General features: G+C 43.4%; 1 protein-coding gene across 5 annotated transcripts in view; it reads left to right on the top strand.

Moving 5' to 3' along the window:
* Positions 1–3,106: 3,106 nt before the first annotated feature.
* The window catches only part of STON1 (stonin 1), a 42,437-nt gene continuing 28,690 nt past the window's right edge, over positions 3,107–16,853 (top strand). For 2 of the 5 annotated variants that reach the window (XM_048297236.1, XM_048297233.1), the window contains exons 1-2: positions 3,107–3,184; positions 13,838–15,816. In XM_048297236.1, coding sequence (XP_048153193.1) covers positions 13,887–15,816 — 1,930 coding nt within the window. In that variant the 5' untranslated portion in view covers positions 3,107–3,184; positions 13,838–13,886. Of the gene's footprint in view, positions 3,196–3,657; positions 3,895–13,040; positions 13,140–13,837; positions 15,817–16,853 lie in introns of those variants that run through there. The other 3 variants (XM_048297235.1, XM_048297231.1, XM_048297234.1) reach the window with 3 other exon arrangements.

Here is a 16,853-nt window from a genome sequence, read left to right as displayed (position 1 = left end):
CAAACAAAAAGTGTGGTTCTCCTTGGGCTTCATTTGTAGGGCAAGACACGCCACGAGCAGCCCTAAAAGAATTCTGGTTATAATCTTACATGGAAATTGCAGAGATAACAGTAGAAATCACAATTTATCTATTTTGGTTTTAGCACTAATTCACCCTGTGAGTCCAAAACTTTCTAAGCTGATGACTTCCTAACTAAGGAAGAAGCCTTTGAACCCCAGGCCTGGTGTCAGAATTGTAGTTATGGTCTCCCATAAACAGCACGGCTTTGTCCTGAGAAGGCTTAAACCCACAAAACCTAAGAGTCCAGGTAATCTCCAGTTATTTTGGGCAGTAGGGATTCTTTCATGAATTGACTTGGAATCTAGTCAAGGGTGGCGTGTGGCTTCCTGCAGACTCCCTCTGCATAAAGTCCTTTGCTTCTGAAATGAGTATGAGAACACCTCACATCTCCCCTTACACATTCCCCTTTCTGTCCCAGAGAGAGCCTTCATCCTTGCCTGCCCTCCCTTAAAGCTTCAAGTTGCTTTTCCCTTGGATTTAAGTCTTCAGTTTGTGCTTGAATAGTGACCCTGTATCCAAGAAAGATTATTTTAATGAAGTTATGAGCTTGAAAAGGTCTGAACTGAGAATTTCAGTGCACTTTCATGAGCTGCAGCCTTTGGCATAGGGAACAGCTGTAATCCTGGAACTGGTGCTGCACCTCTTATGTGCCTTATACGTAGTGACTTTCAAATTGTCTGTAGCATGTGCAGGGTTGGACAGAAAATATGCACCTGGAGGGGGGACAATCAACTTGACCAGAAGTTTTTTTTGAAGTCTTGGAAAATCTGGTTTATTTTTAGTCCAAACGTGCAGGCAAGAACAACTTTCTCTTAGATTATTGATCTAGCCCATGAGATCAGGAATGTTTGAAGCCAACAAGGACTCAGTTTCTCACAGAAAGGATATTACCATGCTAAATTTCTATAACCAATTTATATGTAATAAATATACATCATTCAAATAGTGAATATACTAAGCTTGTAAGTTTTTAATAGCAATCACAAGTGAAAGATTCATTAAATGGGAGAAGAAGAATGTGACTTTTCAAAAGAAAATACAGAAATAACTCCTAGATAAGATGAACTTTTGCAGAAATTTCTTGCAAAAATAAAAACAAAGCAGTAGAACAAGGCGTTAAAATAAGTCCAGAAGCAAGAGTTTTTCTGTCTCTATTTACAAATATTTGGTTCTAGCCAGATATGAACTGACAGGTTCATAGGTTTCACTTTTGACAAAATAGTCATAGACAGTAAACATTTTATAAAAAGGGCAATATACTGCAAATAATGTTAAGATCAATTTAAATATAGTCAGCAATGTAAACTGAATTTGTTGGTGTTGTAGAATGTTGAATGAGTTTTATAACTGCCTCTAGCAATATATAATACCATGTCTTTATGTGAAAAGTTCTTCAAATTGTATTTACAGTGGAAGTAATTTTAATAGTTCTAATTTGTTCTGCATGTGCTATTCATCAAAGTCAAATTATAGAAAGGAATTTAAAATCTTAGTATCAGGGTTTTTTTCTCTGATGCTTGAGTTTATATTGCACTGAATTATTTTGGAAGATGAAGTGATAGTAGAATTTACTGGTGAAGAATAGTCTTGAAAATGTATACACTTGTCTCAGCAAAAGGAAATCTGATCTATTTTTAGATATGTTTGCTTTGATAAGGAGATAGGAGAAATTAATACCCTTCCCACTTGAAAACCACTAGGAAGAGCTATTGTGGAAGCTAAACAGGAAAAAAGGTTTCATTGAATGTTGTGCAGGAGTACACAAGAGTTCGAAGGACTCATTTTGGAGTATGTAGAAAATTTTAGAAATTATTTCAAATTTCCTGGCATTTTGGCAAAACAGGAGGTATTGATCCACTGGTTCCCTTTGCTAAGATGCTGTGTGTGTCCTGGGAGAAGGCAGAAGACTGTATTGTTTATGGAAGGTACAATTTTTATGGAAATACAATTTTGACATCAGGCCTGGATTTCAAGGGCAGAAGACTCACAGGGATGGAATTCCAGCGGGAAGAGGTTGGGATGAGGTTGTGGCACTTCCAAGGCTACAGGTGGATCTGCCTAACCCTGTGCTCTGAGCCTGGAGGCCTCAGGCTGGTAGTGCTCAGGAAGGACCTTCAAGGTGAGAGGAATGTAACAATTCACTGGCTTGCAAGTTACTGGTTAAGTTATGGTGAAAAAAACTCGGTGCCAGATTTGGCACGGGATTTTTTAAAATTAAGATAAACCCAGAATTTTTGCAAACCACGAATGGCCAGTGTTTGTCCTGGTGCAATTTGTGTAATGGTGTTAAGCTTACAGAAGAATTTATTTGTAGGGAAAGCTGTACTGAGCACTTCTATTGCAAATGCAGACAGAGCCTGCATAGTATTTCCCATGCATAAAACAAAGAGGTAGGATTGCTTCATTTTCAGAGAAAACATAAGAAAACTTTACAGAGAAGATAAATCGGACAAAACTATTATCAGAAGGATGTCCTTCCTTATTAAAATACAAGGGAAATTTCAACCACTGAAGAGCGGTGGAGCCGGCGTGGATGTGTAACGCTTCACAAAGAATTTTGGATGGATTACACAAGAAACCGGAGCTCGCTGCTGTGAGTGAGCTCTCACTGCTATTGAAAGCCTTTCATATGGGCAATTTGCGTGTCTGCAGCCCCTGGCAGCTCTGCTCCATATCCCTGGGAATGCTCTAGAGGGTTTTATAGCTGGTTTCCCCCTCTTCATCCTCCCCATTCTATCTGTATGCTCTGGCCTTTCGGGAGCAGTCTTTCTGCACGGTACCGTGCCACCTCTGCTAGGTGCCTGCAGAGGGGAATGGATAGCAAGGACTTTCCATCACTTAAGATAACACAACTGTATAAACCTGCGGGTAATTGAGACATTCTCCAAGCCTCGTGCTGCATGTCCTCGGAGGATCTCCTACCCCCGGAGGACCTTTGCCCGCGGCGGTTCCCCTCGGGATCCCCTGCCTTTGCTGGCGCGCCGGACGATGCTCCCGCGGGATGCGCTGGGCGGGGCTTGGCCCGGCCGCCGCCCCCGGCCCGGCGCTGCTGCTGCTGCCCCGCTCCCGGCGGCGGGCGGGCCCTGGCGGCACCGGAGCGGGCAAGGAGCGGGCAAGGAGCGGGTAAGGAGCGGGACCGGGGCGGCTTTGCCTCGGGGGAGCCGCGCCAGAGGAGCGGGGCACGGGGGGGGGTCCGTCCCAAGTGGAATTTTCCGGGTAGTTGAGGCGCAGCCACGAAGTTCTGGCTTGAAACGGGCCGGTGGATGGGGCTCTTTTGTTTTGGTTTACGAACGTGATACAGTTAACATAAATACTTGGCTCCTTTTTCTTTTTTTAATTTCCTTTTTACCCCCCCCCCCTTTTTTTTTTTTTTTTTAAATTTTCTTTCCTCCTCCCATTTCCTTTCCTTTCCTCTTTCCCTCTCTTCCCTTTGCCCAGGGGTACCCGGGGCTTTGAATCACGGCGGAAATCGGGAGGCTTTGGGTGCCGGGCATCCTACGGGATCACATTCCCATGACTTTTGCCTTGTTAGGGAGGAGACTGGGGCAAGCGAGGAGTGTTTTCATTTAATACTCGAAGTGAATTGAATTCCTGGAGCCTTTCTCACGTTTTCTAGTGGTTCGGCTGATGATGTTAAAGTATGCACGTAGGGTCACGGTGTTCGAAACCGCTGCTGCAGAAATCTCTCCCATGAATCCAGCCGGGGCGCAGGGCTTTGGAAAAACAGGCGGAGCGGATGCGGGAGGATGTGCTGCACAGGGCTGGGATGATTAGACGGCGCTGACCGTATGCACCCCTAGTGCAGACGCCGGGGATGGAGTTTCAAGGGTAGCGTAAGTGAGAAAAAAAAATGTAGACAGAATTCACTTTCTGGCTTTGGGTAAGCGCTCACTGAAGGAGGGGGGCTTTGCAGTGAGGTTTTTTTAAAGGTGTAGCTGCTCAGATACTTGCGGCAAATGAGTGTGCTGAGCAAACTGCTGACTAAGCTGTTCTATGGACCCGAGTGAAAGTTACACAACTCTATGCTTCCCCAGTGTTTTTTCTGTGAGGTGGAGAAACCCTGAGTGATTTCTCTGCAAACAGGACTTAGCTTTTTTTGGGAGAGTGGTAATGACTGACTGGAGAGGAGGGAGCAGAAGTTTTGGAGCCTGAGGCTTTTAGACATGAACTGTTCATTTTGGTGTTAACTCACTGAGACTCTTTTGTAGCTGTGAAAGAAGAAAAAGCAGTAGCTGAAGACAACACTTTATGTTGCCTGATTTTGTGCACTGGGAGGAAATGCTGTGAGGAAAGATTAGCTAGCTGCCTTCTCGCCTCTGTGTGTGAGTGGAGGAGAACTTAGCACTGCGCTCTGTAACCAGTTGTGGCTGAGCTTAGGAGGAATTTGTACAACAGGGACTGTGGCCAGAGATTGTATTTACCTGATGCTGGAGTTGTAAATCACACCTCTGGGAAAACCTGCCCCAAGGCAGGCACGAGGTCCTTACTTCATGCTCGGTTTTGATTGTTTTCCTTCTCCCTCGTGAATATGTAGTAAGTGTTATTTTCCATCACTTTAAAAGTTGTTGGGGTTTGTAAGCTTAATGGCCCAGCTTGTTGATCTCTGAATAGAAAATTAATGTCGGTTTGTAAATTAATCTGTGTGTGGGCATTAACTCCAACATGAAATGCAGCCAGCTACACAGAGATGCACTATCCTGGGCAGTGTTTGACTTCGTGTTTGGGTAAACAAGGTCCCTCTAGTCCACCACTCCTTTTCTTTTGTTTTTGATTGGTATAAATATAAGCTGACGTGTTCTGCTTCAGAAAACCACGCTGCCCACGTGTCTGTCATAAAAGGCTTTTGGAGAGGAACCCAAAAGAGGCTTTTTTTGGTGTCTGTGTTATGAATTACGCTTTCTGACATGACTGTCATCAGTTGCTATTAAAAATACTTCTATCCAGATAAACAAGGATTCAAGTGGCACACCTTCTCCTTAGTGCTAGTATTCCTGTAAGGCTTTAAGGCAGGGAGAAGAGGAGTATCCCACAGCTGAGGTGAGAGCTGTTCTGTCAGAAATTGTTACTGACAGCTGTCAGACAGTACTTTTCATGTTTAGAAGAGCTCTGCAAATCTTATGTCATGGGTTAGACTCCAGGAAGGTATTGCCACGTGTTTGTTGGGCACTAAAACATGAGGCAGTTTTAAAGGCAGATACAAAATCTGACTCAGAACCTAAAACTAAATAAACTAAACCAGAAAAATAAATAAAAAAAACTAAATTAAAAAAAGGGGGGACTATTATGTTGTTCAGTGAATTTGCTAAATACAGTATTTCTGTTAGCATCCCTACCTTTTATTACTCACTCTGAGATTAGTGGCAAAGGTTTTGAAGTGTTCTTCTGTGCTGTGTATTCTTTGTTATTCTTTGTGGCATTTCATTCCTCCCTTCCCTTGGACACTGCAAACACTAGCAGAGGACCAGGCTTAAAGTTCTTTCTGACCACAGCCAGCTTAATATTTTGATATGTGATCTGTGTGCCAAAGCACTCAGGCTTTTTTTTTTAATCCAGAGGGCTGCTTAATCCTAAAAAAAAAAAAAAAAAAAAAAGGCTGTTGCTATTACAGAAGTGGGACAGCCATCCATAACTCCATTTCTTCTGCTTCTCAGCCCATTATAAACCTCTGGATCTGCCCGGGGGAGAAGAGAGGGAGAGGTTTGGGATGTTAAAGTGCTTGCCAGAGCCCTGTGCAGAGCTGCCGTGACCAGAGCACTTCTGTGGGATGTGCGTGTGTTCCTAATAATAACATGTTTCCTAAACACAGTTAAAAATTGCTTCAGTAGATGCAGTAACATTCCATTAACTTAGTGACCTGCAGAAGTACTGCAAATAAAAATAGATTTATTTTCCTGTCTCTTCTAGGCCAGAGCATTTTTTTTTAATGAAAAAAACCCAACAAACTTTCTGTACAGTACAATGTCAGCTGGTGTCAGTAAACAGTTTACATGAATCCCCACTGTCCAAAATCTGCCTGTGGAGTGCGAGTTCTGCCATCACTGTGGTGATGCTGAAGAGGGATGAGATTCAGAGGATGAAGCAGGACTAGCCCAGTGAATGGCCCCTGTGGGGAGGGGTGTTGTACACACGATGGGAGCACACGTGTGCACAGTGAAGTGAACTAATAATGATTTACCTATCTTGTCTATGCAGGCAGTGGGAAGAAATTAAGTGCAACAGCACAGATCAAAAACCAATCTCCAGCTAAAAAATATTTAAGAGTCACAGGTTTGCAGTGAGCACTTTCTAAGATTAAAAAAACAAAGAAGTTTTTGCAATATACAGCTACATGTAACTGATTTGCTTTGAGAAGATGCAATCATGTCTTGTATCACACCTTGTAGTCACATCTTGCACACAAGTGGTGTATCTTAGAAGGCACTGTGATATCCAAAAAGGAAGAGAATAAAAACACTGAGTAGTTAATATTGATTTCATCAGGCTTTTTGTTATTTCTTCCAGGAAAAATGAGCTTTCTTCTGTAAAAGATGTTCACTAAAACATAGAGAACCATTTTGCTCAAGATTTAATCCAGTTCTAATTTGAGCTGGTAAAAGTGTTCCTACTGTCTTTGATAGCAGACTGTGTCTTCCTGAGGATTTTCCTGACCATCCCATTTGCCAGCTAATGGGGCAGGAGCAGGGGTCCACCCTGTCCTGCCTTCTCCGTTCCCAGCTTGCAGACCAAAGATGCAGAGAACAATGTGCCCCTGGACAGTGTGTTAGTGAGACCTGGGACAGTCTGTCACCTTCTGAGATGGGGAATCTGCCCAGTAAACAGGAAAACACTGGACATGCGGGATGGAGCTCTGCTGGGTGTCATCTGCAGGAACTGACTCAGAAGTTAGAAGTGATGTATCCAAGAAAGATGCTCAGGCTTGTGTTGAGTACTGCTGTTTGCTATTCTGACAGATATGCCAGAGATAAATGTGTTTATTATCACTTTGGTTACATTAAAAGGAAAAACAAACAGGGTCTAAGTGTACCCAAATATGGCTCTTCCTTATGTACCAGAATTATGCAGAGTTCGTGGTGTGGTGTAAGATGTTATTGCATCTTCCTGAAACAAAATAGTTACATGTAGCTGTGGATCGGGAAAACTGGTTTTTATGTTAGAAAGTGCTTGTTGCAAGCCTGTGATCCTTGGATGTTTCGTAGCTGGAGGCTGATTTTTGCCTGACTTCTTTGTCCATGCTGTTATATTTGCTGGTTCATGTGTTCTGTAATGTCTGTGTATGGGCTGAGTCACAGCAGGTAGTGCAGGACCTGCTGCAAGTAACCTCATAGTTCCCCTCAGGTGAGAGAGGTGGCCTGTGGGGTAAGAGGACCTCTGCTGCTTTTTGCAGCTTCAGGTCTCCATTCCAGTATCTTTCCCAATGACACTTAAATGGGATCTCTATTTTATTTATTTATTTTTAAATTTTTTAATTATTATTTTTAGTTTATTCTATTTAGTTTATGTTATCCCATTCTGAAAGTTATGTTCCTGATAACAAGCTCTGGAAAAAATCCCTTAGAGGAATGGCAGTGTAGATCCCAGGTGGCTGTTTGGCTGTGATTTGAAAAAATCTCTCAGTTCCTGTAGGAAATACCTTTGGTTTGTCTCCATAAAGTCATACAGACACTTCCACTAAAATGTCTCTAGGCTTTTCTGCCTTGATTTTCATTCCCCACTAAGAAAATAGTGAAGGACAAGGCTGATGTGACTCACCCGTGGTGATGTGAGTGCTGGAGAGGGGTGAGGGAGGGTGTGGGAATCACAGCTCACTGTGTATGGGAAGAGTGGTTGAAGCTGATGGTGTTACACACAAGACCAGTCATGCATGATGTTTTGTTGTCTTTTCGAGGCAGCTTTGGAATGACTTCACATCTGAGTGTTAGGGAATGTCTCCCAGAATGGATCTGGACACGAAAAGATTTTTACAGTGCATATTCGAGTGATTATTCGTGGCAAAGATGGGAGTTGTTTGGAGTAGCTGTGCTAAATTTTCACATAAACTGGAAGGCCTCCATCCTCCAACCTCCTCCCGTTGTCAGCAAGAGGAGCTACTTCTTTGGGGAAGACCCATTTCAGCTGCAGCTGAGCAGGCTTGAATGGTTACCAGAGATGTGAATCTGGCTGCTTTTCTTTCATTTTCCATTTGGGAGCTTCCCATAGGTTTTTCCTCCTGTGTGAATCTTGTATCTGCTCACAGCCTGTAAAGCATGAGGCGTGACTCTGAGAGGCAGAGGAGCTGGAATTTCCTCAGGCCTCCATCGTGCTGTGCCTGTAGGAGCCCTGCTGGGCTGTGCTCTGGATGCTCCCCTGGTGTGCAGGGACCAGCAGTGCTGTCACCATCAGTCCCTGACCTTGTGGTGGGGAGTCCCCCTCACCCCAAACCCTGTGACATCATCCTCACTAGGGGAGAGCATTTCAGCCTCTGCCCAACCCTTTTCCCTATCGAGGAAAGTAAGTGTTGTCTCTGCTTGGGAACTGTGATGTGTTGTGTTGATGCCCTTAAAAATGTCAATTTTCTCGATTTTTGCAAGTACCAACCACCTGATTTGTAACCCCCCTGTGACCGAGGCAGGAACAAGCAACAAGTGTGTGCAAGAGCTGGGCCTGCCTTTGCTCTGGGGACGTGCACACTGTCAAAAGCTGAAAGCTTTAATTCCTCCAACTCTCAGGGCTGAGAGTAAGGAATTCCAAATTAAACAGATTAGCTGCAAGCTCTGAACTTCTCCCAGCTGTGCCTATGCCCCAGAGAGCGAGCAGTGTAAATAAAAGGTCACATTGCACTTTGAAGTTGGCGTTATTTTTGACTATTACACCAGTTCCTTGTTTTATAAAATGAGTAATGCAGTCGGAGGCTTAATCCATATCCCAAATACAAGAAAATGCCAAGAAATTAGTATTTCTCATCAGCTGTGGCCTTTGCTTATGTTTCTTTCAGAAGTATAGACTGGATAAATTATTTTATGTGTATCTAGGATAGAAAAAGCAGAGTTAAATAGAAGTGCAGCCACATGTAGTAGCAAAGTAAAATTTGAGGTGAATCATCATAAATCAAGGAGTATTTTATGTAGAAGTTGTGCTTCATGTTTTTTTGTAGTTAAGTAATAACCAAAACAGTGACACAAAGAATATGGCTGTAAAACTCAGAGATAAATCTGCCGTGTTTTACTTGGATATCACAAGAGCTTAGGAACATTTCGGGCATTTTATATACCATATGTGCTTTATTGCTTAAACTTAGAGAATTTGTACTTCCCTACTACACTCTGTGGCAAAATGCTTGAAGAATTGTCTGGGTGTTTGTACCAGGAACAGTAACAACTCAGATGATGTGGTTATGGGACAGCTTCACCACAGCGTGCACAGGATGCAGAGCTTTGCATTAAATTTCTATGTGGCCTGTATGCAACAGACAGCCTTGCTCCTGGAAATAAAATTGATGTGTAGCTGTGTATGGGGTCCATAGTTTTTCTGGAAGGGTGGAAATAAAATGACCAGGCACTGTCCACAAACAGAGCAGCTCATGTGAAGAGCTCAGCTTATTTGGAAGGGATTATTTAACTCTTTTGTCACACTGTGTGTAGATAAATCTGGGGTTTTTTTTGAGCTTGGAGCAAGTAATGAGGCTGGCGTTTACCCAATAAAACCCCACTGAACAAGTGGCACACATAAGGTACGTGCTTGGGTGTTAAAAAGAGAATTTGTTCAGAGGATGTGTAGCTCAACAGTTCTGAAGCCACGATGGCCTCTGGAGCTAGAGAGGCAATAAGGAATGTATTTATAGAATTATGCTTTTCTGTGTGTTGGGAGTGTGAGCACTGTCTATTAAACACTGCATTTACTTGCTTTATGCTTTGCAGAAGGGAGGTGTTTCCTGATATTCCTCATTAGCTGACCCTGTGCTCCTCCAATATTTTAAAAGAGGACCTTTGTGTTTGAACAGAAGGGGATGTGCTTGAGGGTTTTAACTGGTGCCAAATTTTAGGGGAGACCCCTGAGAGTGAGATGTGCAAGGGGTTCAGTTGTGCCCTGTGCAGCTTCAGTGCTGCTGCTGTGAAGGAGGTGACAGAAGGCTGTGCTGTCAGCATGGTGGGGACATTGCTGAGGACATGTCAGCACCCTCAGCTTGCTGAGGACCCAGGTGCATCTGGATTAAAAGTACCAATGCCAATACCTTGAGTTACACCTTAGAGTGAGTAGGGAGTTATTATTAGTGTTCAGTGTAGGAAGAGGTAACAATATCCCCCAGCAAGGCACAAAAGTTGAGCTGTATTTTTGCTGCAGATTTCTGATGCAACAGAGGAACCAGTGATAGCTACAGCCTATGAAATCTCTTAATAATAGAATAGCATTTCTCTTTCTTCCATCTTCAAGGTATTAAAATGAAGAAATTAAGCTGCAACTACTGTTCATTAAATGCTGAGGGACTGCGTTAATCTGATAGATGGGAAGATTGTTTTCAGGCAGAAGAGGATGAATTGAAATGAGTTGCAACTTTTGGGTTCACTGGGATTATTGCATCTAGGATCAACTGTTATTTCAGCCAGCTTTATTTATTGGCAGTTTCAATATCCTAAAAATGGTATTTCCTGCCTCATATCTGAACAAGATACCACACGTGCTTGTAATTTAAATGTTACAGGCCACATAACATGTGTGTGATCAATGGTATCTTGTATCATTTTCCTTTTACCCAAAGCATTTGGGTTACATTCATGTGGGTCCCGTGGGGGACCTTTGCCTTTTGGAGAAAAAACACATCCATCTTGAAGCCTGAATTTATTTCAATTTCGAGGAAAAATGTCCCAGTTCTTAAGAAGGAATTTGGAGCACGGTTTAGGACAAAATAGAACTTGAAAGCATTACTTTATTGCATTGTACAGATGTAAAAGAATCAGAGAACAAGTGAGGTAAAGCAGCATTAGACTGATCTTATTATTTTTTTTCAATGCTAGATGAGTGGTGCTATCCTGAACACACAAGAGGGTGTGTTTCCCTTTATTAGCATGACTTTATAAAAGCAGCTTGTAAAAATCTGTTTGGGCTTATTTTTTTCTCCAATCCTAGTGGTCAGTTTTGGGGATCAGTGGGTAACAGTAGGGAGACCACTATCTATTTCAACACTTCTTGCATGTGTTTTTGTTATCATCAGCATCTTTTTTTTCTTTTAAAAAACTCCCACGTAACTGCAACAGTGACAAGAGGAGAAAGCTGCAGCCTCTGACAGGTACACTGAGGGTATTGTGACTGCAGAGGAGGGCTCCATCTGGGAAAGCAGTTTCCTTCATTGACACTTACTGACTGAAGTTAAATGTTTGGCAGGTGGAGTTCAAACACCTTTTTGTTTTGTCACAGGAAAAAAACCTGCCAAATAACCTGCAGCATGGCATTTAAAAAAGTGAATAGTAACAGACGTTAGGGGGAAAAAACCCCCAGACATCTGGGAATAATAAAGGATGCTGAAAACCTCCCTTTCTAACAAGAAAGGGAAACAGCCTGCAAATGTGTTCTTTATTGTAAACACCCGATTTTATGATTTCTTTTCCACTGGTGTATCTCAGTGTTGTGTGATTTGCCCCTTGAGCATGGCTGTGGCTGCACTGGAGGGTTGTGGCATCATCCCCAGAGCCCCTCCACAGAGAAAGGCTTCTCTCCCATCCACGTCTCTCTCTGGCTGTCCCTTATCTCTTGTAAATGCCAGAGGAGTTTTTAATGGCAGCCTTTGAGGCTGTTTCCTTATGTTCTCTTGTCTACCAGGCTGCCTCAGTGTCCTGGCTGTTCCACGAAAAGGCCACGTCCCGAGTTAGCATCCCATTAGCTGCTCTTAACAAGTGAGGCTTTGAAAAAAGGGCTGAAAACTTCAAAACTTCATCTCTAGAAATAATTAATGCTGAAAGAGCCATGGTGGCAACCAGAGGGAGAGGAGGAGAAGGGTGTGATATGGGAGGAAAACATGATGACCAAGTCAGAGAGCAAATAGCTGTGATTTTTCTTTCCATTGCTGCACTTTATTATGATTAAGTGATTGTGTGGGTGAAGGATACACTGGTAGTTGTGTGTGTCTGAGCTATGACAGTAATTTGTACTTGTTTGCTCCTTTTCTCTCTCTCTTTCTCTAAGTGGTGCTTATAAAATAACTAGCATAGTGCAAATATTTTCTGAGCAAAAAGGTCGAGAGTTCAAAAACTAATGAAGGACCAGAGTCCTCCTCCGTTGCCAGCTCTCAGTTGCTCAGCCTCAGAGTAAGCAGGCTGTGCCACGGTTTATGGCACTTTCTTACCAGCTACAAACTGCCCCAGAAATAATGGAGAAATGGTAAAAATAAAGACTTGTAGCACAAGATTTCACTTGGCTGAACTGTGGCATGTCTAGAAGTGAACTGTTCTCTGAATGTTACAGATAAAGAATGGCTTTTATGGTTATGTGATTCTGTAGCAATTAAACAGCCTGACTGTGGCTGTCTGTGCACGAAGGGCAAGAGCTCTAAGTCATCATTAGCTGATCTTAATTAATGGAGTAATGTACATGCAGGTGGTTTTTGTCTATATGAACTCTGCCTTCCTTGTGCTTTCAGGCAAATGTGAATGTGTTCTGACAGAACAAGAGTAACTTTCTATCAAATGAGCGATGTTTATATGTACCCCCTGGTGTTTCATTGTACTCAATTCCTCCTCAGGCATTGGCAATTTTTTTGCTTGCTCCCTCATCAGGCAGGAGCAGTGGGGAGGAAGAACTTTGGGGACAACACGCCCTGCATAAGGATGCAATGAGTGTTTAATTTCAGTGCACAATTCAGAACCATGAAGGCAAGATTAATGATTTACTGCTTGCAGTCCTGCTCTGAGGACATCCAGCTGAGCCCTTTACCAAAGACACTTTGTTTGATGAAGTGTAGTTTATTAATTGGTTTAAAGACCTGTCCTTTTTCCAGGCCACCAGCCAGTTCAGTGCTTGGCAGATGTGAGTGTTGTTACTTGGCCTTGACTTGTGTTTCGTCAGCATTTTGTCTGCAGTGGAGGCTTGCAGTCTGCTCTCTAGCAGGAAGGTACTGCTCATCCTTAGGGTTAATTTCTTGTTTATAACTTTAATGCCTTCCCAGCGCTTCCTTGTAACATGTCCAGTCTCCAAGAGCATAAGCCTGTGTTGAAAGAACTGATGTGAAGAGATTCCTGCACAGGTCTGGCAGGCATCCAGGTTTTTGCCCTGATGGCAGCAGCATGTGTACCTTTGCCGTCAGCACTGAGTTGCTACAGCTTGTCATCAAAAAAATAATCCCCTCTCCCCCTCCTGATTCTATTTTTGGAAACAGCTACACCATTCTTAGTAAAATGCTATTTTGTTTGGTGGGGGAAGGAGGGGAAACCTCACCAGGAGCAGATGCCCAGTATGGAAAATCTCTGTCCATATTCCAAATGATGCATAAGCTATATAGTATTATGTTGTATAGTTTGAAGCTCAAAGTATTATTCAAGCAGTGCTGTACTGCTGTGGGGCATTCTGCTTTCTCTGATTGAGAGGGTCTGTACATCAGATGCTCTGAACAGCTCATAGAGCTTAGAACTCCCTTCAATCCCCAACCTGTGAGAGCTGTGGGGATTCATGGGCAGTTTGTTTATCTGTTTCTACACAGCTGTCTCAGATTATATGTGTAAAACAAAATACACTGGATTTGTGAACTGCTTGCAGATTTGAGCTTTGTGTGATTTGAGTTTGATTTGAATCATGTTTGTTGTTTCTTCATAGATGGCTTGCAGGTGATCCGTGTGCAAGTGCCTCAAGTTTCTCCCACAAGATGTGTTCCCCAAATCCAGCAAACTGGGTCACCTTTGATGACGAGCCACTCTTCCAGTCACCTCAGAAGTTGGTTGATAATCAGAGTAGTTGCAAAGCAAATGGTCTTAAGCTCAACTTGTCCAGTGTTCATGAGTCTTCAAGTAGGTCATCCTCTACAGGCAGCACTCCACTCTCATCTCCTGTAGTTGATTTCTACCTAAGTCCTGGACCCCCCAGCAACTCTCCACTTACTACACCTACCAGAGACTACCCGGGAAACCTGTGCTTTCCAAAGTCTGGGGTTCACATGCTTTATCCCATCCCTGAATGGCCAACAAATGTTAACCCTCCTCCATCCCCCGGGATTTGCTCATCCCTAGCCTCACAGAAACCAAGCAACCTTCCTTTGAACCCCTCACCTAATGACCATCCAGTTAAGGCTTTGGTCTCCAAATCAGCAGATGAAGGAAGCCCTAACCCACCAGGAAGCTCTGAGGAGCTGGCTCCAGGACACTTCCCGTACTTCCACAGTGACTGTGCTTTTTCCAGTCCTTTTTGGAAGGAAGGGTGCTCCCTTAGCACGTTGCCAGCTAATGTTAGCATGCACAGGAAGGACAAAGTGCTCGACAGGAGCGGGTGTCATCCTAGAGACAAAGAAACTTGTCAAGATCAGAAGAGCCTTAACCAGGGCTCCTTCAGTTACATCTGTGAGAGGCTTGAACATCTGCAAGCTGACAACTGTGAGGCTGTGGAAAACCCACCCATCTCCAGCACCCATGCGTGGCACAAGCTCTCCCCCACCATCCCACGCAGCCTTTTCAGGAGCCGGAAATCAGATGGGTGGCCGTTCATGCTGAGGATTCCTGAAAAGAAGAACATGATGTCATCTCGGCAGTGGGGCCCTATTTACCTGAGTGTCCTGGCTGGAGGGGTGTTGCAGATGTATTACGAAAAGGGCCTGGAGAAACCTTTCAAGGAATTCCAGCTGCAGCCGCAGTGCAAGCTGTCCGAACCCAAACTGGAGAGCTACAATGTCTCAGGAAAAATCCACACTGTGAAGATCGAGTGCGTGTCTTACACGGAGAAGAGGAGGTACCATCCCAAAGTAGAGGTGATCCATGAGCCGGAGGTGGAGCAGATGTTAAAGCTGGGCACCACAGATTATAACGACTTCACCGATTTCCTCGTGACAGTCGAGGAGGAGCTCATGAAACTTCCTACTGTTTCCAGACAAAAGAGGAATTATGAAGAGCAGGAAATGACTCTGGAGATAGTGGATAACTTTTGGGGGAAAGTCACTAAGGCAGAAGGAAAACTCGTAGAAAGTGCAGTCATCACACACATTTACTGCCTGTGTTTTGTGAACGGTGGTGCTGAGTGTTTTCTAACCCTGAACGACCTGGAGCTCCAGAAGAGGGACGAGCGTTACTTTCAGAAGGAGCAGGAGAGGAAGTGGATCGATATTCTCGACTGCCATTTCCATAACTGTGTGAAAAAGCAGGAGTTTGAGCAATCACGGATTATTAAGTTTACACCCCTGGATGCCTGCAGGCTGGAACTGATGCGTTTCAGGACACGCTACAGCGGGCAAGACCTTCCCTTTTCTGTGAAGGCTGCAGTGGTGGTTCAGGGGGCTTACATTGAACTTCAGGCTTTCATAAACATGTCTTCAACTGCTCAGATCCTGACACGTTCACCCTCTGCGAAATACTGTGAAAATGTTATGATACGCTTTCCTGTTCCCACACAGTGGATCAAAGCACTTTGGACCATGAACCTCCAAAGGCAAAAGTCCCTAAAAGCAAAAATGAATAGGAGAGCATGCCTTGGGGCTTTGCATGAGGTTGAATCTGATCCTGTAATCCAAGTCTCGGTTGGAACAGCAAAATACGAGAGTGCCTACAGGGCCGTGGTGTGGAAGATTGACAGGCTTCCAGATAAAAATTCAAGTAAATAATCTGTGCTATAAAGTGATGGACTTGGGTGTGTGTCTCCACTGGGTTTATGCTTGTGTACCTCCATCAGCTGTCATGGTTTGGGATTTATCTGTGGGATGTTGTTGGTAGAAGCTGGAGTAATCTTTTAGGAAAAGAGATTGCGGACTTACAGATTTTTTTTAAAACGATGTTTTCCTAATTTATTTGATGGAGGCAGATGTACTGTCAGTCATTTCAAGTGTGCAGTATCATGGAAGTGGAGCTGATCATTCTGAGTAAACCTCAAGTCTGTAGTAGTAAGGCTGATGGGGGAAGGGTTTATGCTTCCTGTGTACCAGCTGGGCAATGGGTGGGATGGGAAGCAGAAGTTGGTTGGTAAAATGGTATCACAACATCACACAGCTAATAGGAAAGGTGGTGTTGTCACTGCTGTGTCTTGGCTTTCTAGCATCACTTAAGAAATGGTAGGTATGATACAGAACTAGAAGGTGCTGTGGTTAAATTTGCTGTAGGAAGGCAACTGTGCTTTTGCAAAGGCTGATTGCTATTACCTCTTTCATGGGTTTGTGCATTGAGATTGTACATTCATGGCAAAAACTGCACTGACAAAAAATGCCTCCCACTTTATTCCCATTTCTTTCTGGTGGTGGTACCTCACTGAAAACTTGTATTGCAGCAAAAGCAGCTATGTTTTTAATTGAACACATGGAAGTAGTTAATTTACCTTAATTTAAAGGAGAAAATTTGACTTTTTGAAAAAGAAAAATATAAATATTTGGGTTTAAATTTCCAGTTTTTAGTCATTTTACCAGTACCTTTCTAAAGACATGGTACTTTCCTAAAGGCATAACAATTCTTGAGGAATACAGTATCCTGCTTCGAGTTTTGTAGAGTGAAGGCATTTGATCCTTTGCTTGATCCTTTGCATTACGTGTACCTGAGGCTTTGGGGATCTGTGTAAGACAAGGGCACCTGTCTTTTTTTGTATTTCATGTAAAATATCTGTAAAATCTGTACTTTTAAAAAGGGAGTAAGTGTGTGTTACTAAC

Source organism: Corvus hawaiiensis, chromosome 3, assembly GCF_020740725.1.
Source record: "Corvus hawaiiensis isolate bCorHaw1 chromosome 3, bCorHaw1.pri.cur, whole genome shotgun sequence".
Taxonomy (NCBI): Eukaryota; Metazoa; Chordata; class Aves; order Passeriformes; family Corvidae; genus Corvus; species Corvus hawaiiensis.
Note: the sequence above shows the minus strand (reverse complement) of the source record. Positions and strands in the feature narration are given on the sequence as shown.